General features: G+C 45.2%; 1 protein-coding gene across 1 annotated transcript in view; it reads left to right on the top strand.

The window, feature by feature from the left end:
- Positions 1-1,338: 1,338 nt before the first annotated feature.
- LOC143477353 (uncharacterized) overlaps positions 1,339-5,000 on the top strand; it is a 110,031-nt gene continuing 106,369 nt past the window's right edge. Inside the window, exons 1-7 of the mRNA XM_076975940.1 lie at positions 1,339-1,400; positions 1,996-2,076; positions 2,177-2,664; positions 2,759-3,086; positions 3,207-4,008; positions 4,102-4,311; positions 4,490-4,896. Coding sequence (XP_076832055.1) covers positions 2,192-2,664; positions 2,759-3,086; positions 3,207-4,008; positions 4,102-4,311; positions 4,490-4,896 — 2,220 coding nt within the window. The 5' untranslated portion in view covers positions 1,339-1,400; positions 1,996-2,076; positions 2,177-2,191. The remainder of the gene's footprint in view (positions 1,401-1,995; positions 2,077-2,176; positions 2,665-2,758; positions 3,087-3,206; positions 4,009-4,101; positions 4,312-4,489; positions 4,897-5,000) is intronic.

The following is a 5,000-nucleotide window of genomic DNA, read 5'->3' as shown; positions in this document are numbered from 1 at the left end:
AACAAACGAAAAACACGCGGAAAGAAATACAACGCGTCCAATAAGGGAAAAAACAGGAAAACGAAAAACACACGGAGAAACCTCAACGTGTCAGAAGGAGAGGAGAAAAATACACAAAATAAAAGACGAAGCTTTGGTACAAGACCAGCGGCTTCTTACCAGGTTACCTGTCAGACTGTCAACCAGAACACTGGAGGACAACCGACGAAGAACAGAGGGAGAAGACAAAAAAGAAACAAAACCAACCTGAGAACACTCAGGGGGAAAACGAGAGAAAGAGAGCAACGAGATCGTACTGAGAAGAAGAGAGAACTTGGCTTAGGCTGTGAGAGTGCGTGACTACAGACAACTTCAGCAATGCGTTGCTGAAGTCGCCTGCTTTAAATAGGCAGCCCAACAGGTGTAATCTATCGGGCTCGATTACCCCTGGTACCAGCTCGCGGGCTCCGCCTAGTGGCGGCAGGAGGCACGTGCCTGGGTCCAACCCTGACATTCACATTACAAAATGTATATTGTAATTGTATTACTTTGTACTTTATAGATGCTTGTTTGTTGCTATCACTTTCTGTAGATACAAATTCAGACATTTAATTCAGAAGAATTAAAAGCATGTAATCATGAGTTAACAGTAATCAAAGAGCTTACATTACATGTGCAATCATTACTGCAGATTGAAAAATGTCCGATGCACATTCGTGGGCAGACTACTTTGTTTGGCCAGAAGCAGACGTGCACATGTGGATTTCACACTCAGAAGGTAACTCCAGACACAAAGACTTACTAATGTTTTTTTCTATTAACATTCATATCACATAATGTGTATTCTGAATGCAATAGCAATAAATTCCGTTGTGCTTCTTATTTCACAAAGCCTGCAACTCAACCTGCACAAGGGGCCCTGGGAGCACAGCCCGTGGCAGAGGACCCTGTCCTGGGGCAGCAGTCTGCAGCAGCGGGGCGAGAGGAGCAGGCCATGGGGCAGCAGTCTGCAGCAGCGGGGCGAGAGGAGCAGGTCATGGGGCAGCAGTCTGCAGCAGCGGGGCAAGAGGAGCAGGCCATGGGGCAGCAGTCTGCAGTTGCGACACAGGTGGTGGAGCGGGTCGCAGGGCAACGGTCACCCTCACTGACCCTGTCAATGGTAAATGGATAGTTCAAGACTAACCATTTCATATTCTGATTTTTTCACTTTTTGATCATTCTTTAAATTGAAATATTATTATGCTAATATTGTATTGTTGCAAATCATACATGGAATTTCAAATTTGTTTTGTAAGTGTTGATCTAACACTGACGATTTTGTTGTTCTGTCTTGTCTGTTTCAGTTTAACAGGCCAAAATTCAGTGGTGCTCACCTTGCTGCTGCAAAGCCAAACCTTAGTGCAGCAAGAAGAGTAATCAAGGTAATCTAACACTCTCATTTCATACAGTATGTAGAAGGTTAATGAACATTTCAGGTGTCTGTCTCCACAAACATGTGCAAATGTCTGCAAATTCCTTCTTTGTGGCCCAGGGAAGGTCACTCCTTTTCACAATCTAATCAGACCAAAAGGTGCCAATGTTTAGTTTACCCCATTCCAATGCATAATGTCTGTCCTATTGTTTGAGTCAATGACTGGATGGCCAGTAATCAAGTACTGGATGGCCAGTAATCAAGTACTGGATGGCCAGTAATCAAGTGTGGATGAGTATCCTTTTGTTTCTGTCAACTACTGATCTATCAAAAATTCAGTGATGGCTTTTGTTCAGTCAATGTGTGGTTAAACATTAAGTGGTGTTTTCATCCACAGTTAGCTTCCTGAAAGTATATAAACCTATAAAATGTGTTTGCCCAGTTCTGAATAAATTACAAGGCATTTAGGTATTTTGGAGCCACACAGACAGAAACAAAAAAAAACATGTAAAGAATTGATTTCACACACTAAAACATGTGCAAATAATGAATGTTTTGTCAGTAATGATAAATGCTGTATTTATTTTCCACATTTTATTAAACAGCCTGCTACTGTGCCTGTACAAGAGCCAGTAATACAGACTCCTCCAGCCACCAGTGCTCTTGCCTCACAGCCCTCAGTTGCAGTAAGTAATCTCATATTAAGTTATATAACTTATTCACCATCTGTACTTGTTTATCCGTAAAACATGTTAATGGATTGTTTTTGCCTGTTTGTGTTTGAAGGCGGCTTCGGCCAGGATGCTTGAAGCTCCACAGCAAATCAAGCTTCCCCGTTTGTGGGCAGAAGGTTTGCCACCAGAAGACCACAAATGGATCTTAAGCACGCTGTTCAAGGTGGGAGCCAAGGGAAAGCCAGAACTGCGAGATAATCTGCAGCTTTGGTATTCCCCTCCACAGCCAGGCCACCTGTACCACCAGGCCCCGGCACCAGACCGCTTTTTTGCACATCCACTACTGGTGTGGATGCCATATAGGTTATGGAAAGTTAAGGTGGTCTGTCCCAACCCTGCATGTGGAAAGCATCAACTCACTGGAGCAGGCCTGCACAAGAGGGCACGGCGGGTTCTAGACGTGGACAGGATCTATAACATGGTGACAGAGGCACTTATCTGCTCAAAGTGTAGATGCAGTCATGTTTCCTGGAGCCAGACGGTCCTTCAACAGCTACATTTAGCCCATCGCTCTGAATTCAGAGTTATTCTCACGCAAAAGTGAGTACATTTTCTTTAATCGTGCAGTTGAAATCACATTGTCATGTAGTTTCATGAAAGATTTGTAATTACATATTTTATGTTTGTGTTCAAGGTATGCATGTGATATTCGAGTTATCCGACTGCTGCGTGAACGAGGCCTGGGCAACAGCCCCACACGGGTGTTGAATCAACTGAGGGAGAACCACACAGAGGAGTGGCTAAGCAGGGTCATCCGCTATTCCACAGAATGTTCTGACTTCATGAATCGCCCAGGTCTACACCCCATGGTCTTTCAGGAACCTCCAGAGCTTGCTGTGGTTCCGAGCTGCAAATGGCTCTTGGCCGTTTACAGCCAGGATATTCTCACGAGGTTGGACGAAATCAATGCCAGGATAACCTCGACATATGGAGCCATCTTGAAGTTGGACTCCACAAAAAAGGTTAGGAAAATTTACGTTCAAATATCCTATTGATCTTACATCCTGTCCACCAGGCATTTTCCATTTCAAGTTTGGGCACATGCACTTATAGACCTCCCCCTGTACATTTTTGTATTTCAGATCACCAAGAAGCTGGCTGGGACAGCAAAAGGGACAGCGCTCTGGCTCACATCTGTGGGCAATGAGCTGGGTCAGGTGCTCATCAGCGTGCTAACAGCACAGGAGGGAGCTGGTCTGGACATGATGGCAGATGGCCTAATCAGGAGGTATCAGCAGGCAGGTGTGGAGCCTCCTGTTGTGCTATACATCGATTGTGGGTGCTGCGCAGAGACAGGAGAGGTCAAGATGAAGACCAGGTTCAGTGGATGGCATGCCCTGATTATAAGACTGGATATTTGGCATTTCATGCGGAGGATTGCCGTGGGGTGTACAACTGATGCTCACCAGTTGTATCCGATCTTTATGGCAAGGCTCTCCACGTGCATATTTGAGTGGGATGCAGCTGATGTTGCTCTCCTACGCAGAGCAAAAAGAGAACAATTGAAGAACCAGGGTCTGACTGACATGACAGATGCAGACATCAACAAACGTCTGACCAAAGAGGAGCTGGCTCTCCACTGTCGTAGGAGGACCCGTGGAGAGGAGACCACCGTTCATCTCATTGAGCAGCTGCTACAAGAGCTCATGGGGAGCAGAGGCAATGACTCCCTTGGTGTGCCTCTTCTGGACCGGGAAAGGATGGAGCACATTTGGCATGTTCAGAAAAGGCATGTGAGGTGCATCCAGGACCCACCAGGTGTAGTGCTCTACACAGAGACAGGAAGCATCACAAAGGGTGGGATACTTCTCAAGACCTACCGATGTGCTAGAGGCTCAACTTCTCTGGAGTCCTTTCATTTACATCTGAACCGCTTCATCCCAGGTCTGTAGCAGTTATACATACTGTATGTGTTACAAATTGTATATGCATAGATTTTAGTAATGGTTTCCTAATTACTGTTTTAACTGTATCTAGGTTTCAGTGCCAACAGCCTGAACTTTCAAATATACCTCCTGGAAGGACTTCACAGATGGAACCAGGACCGAGCTGCAGCAGCCCTCTTAACAGGTCCATCACCTCTCCGCAGCTACTCAGGCAGCCTGGTTCACTGTGCAAACCAGAGCTATGAGAAGGTGTTTGGCAAGAAGGTTGTCCCTCAGTTCTGTCCACCTGCACGCTACACTGGTAAGTACATATCGCGATGCGACTACTGTGGCAATACATCTTGAGATTTTGTAATCTTCAAAATTTGACAATACTCGGTTTTGCACTTTTATTTTTGCTTTTATGTTTACTATGTTTATTTTACTTTACTTTTGTGTTTATTTATTAACTTCATTGTATTCTTTGTTTCTGTTTTAAGGTGAGCTCATAGGAGTGCAGTATTTGTTCCAGCAGACCGGTCAGGCACTGCAGGATATGAACCCTGACTCAGAGGAGACGTCTAAATTAATTGAAGATTTAGACATGGAGGAGGAGAGGGAGGAAGACGAGGGGTTCTGTGACATCATGGAGGATCCCACAGTGCAGAACCCTGTCTTCCCTGTCTTCCAGTCAACAAAACCTGGGGAACCTTCTATTCAGACCTCTGTTCCCTTGCCCCTGACGTCCAGGACACAGCTTCTGCCCAGTGCCTCTGCTCCAGCTCCCAGTGCCTCTGCTCCAGTTCCCAGTTCCTCTGCTCCAGCCCCCAGTTCCTCCTTTCAGCCCTCAGGTTCCTCTTCTGAAGCTGAAGAGATGGCAGATGCTATGGATGAAGATGATGATATGGTAAATGCTATACCTATTCTGTTTATATCCATTAATTACTTTAAGGCCAATGTAAACATACATATTTAACATTCAAATGTTCACATGCAAACTGAACATTTTTG

The sequence above is a fragment of the Brachyhypopomus gauderio genome, chromosome 16 (genome assembly GCF_052324685.1).
Source record: "Brachyhypopomus gauderio isolate BG-103 chromosome 16, BGAUD_0.2, whole genome shotgun sequence".
Taxonomy (NCBI): Eukaryota; Metazoa; Chordata; class Actinopteri; order Gymnotiformes; family Hypopomidae; genus Brachyhypopomus; species Brachyhypopomus gauderio.
Note: the sequence above shows the minus strand (reverse complement) of the source record. Positions and strands in the feature narration are given on the sequence as shown.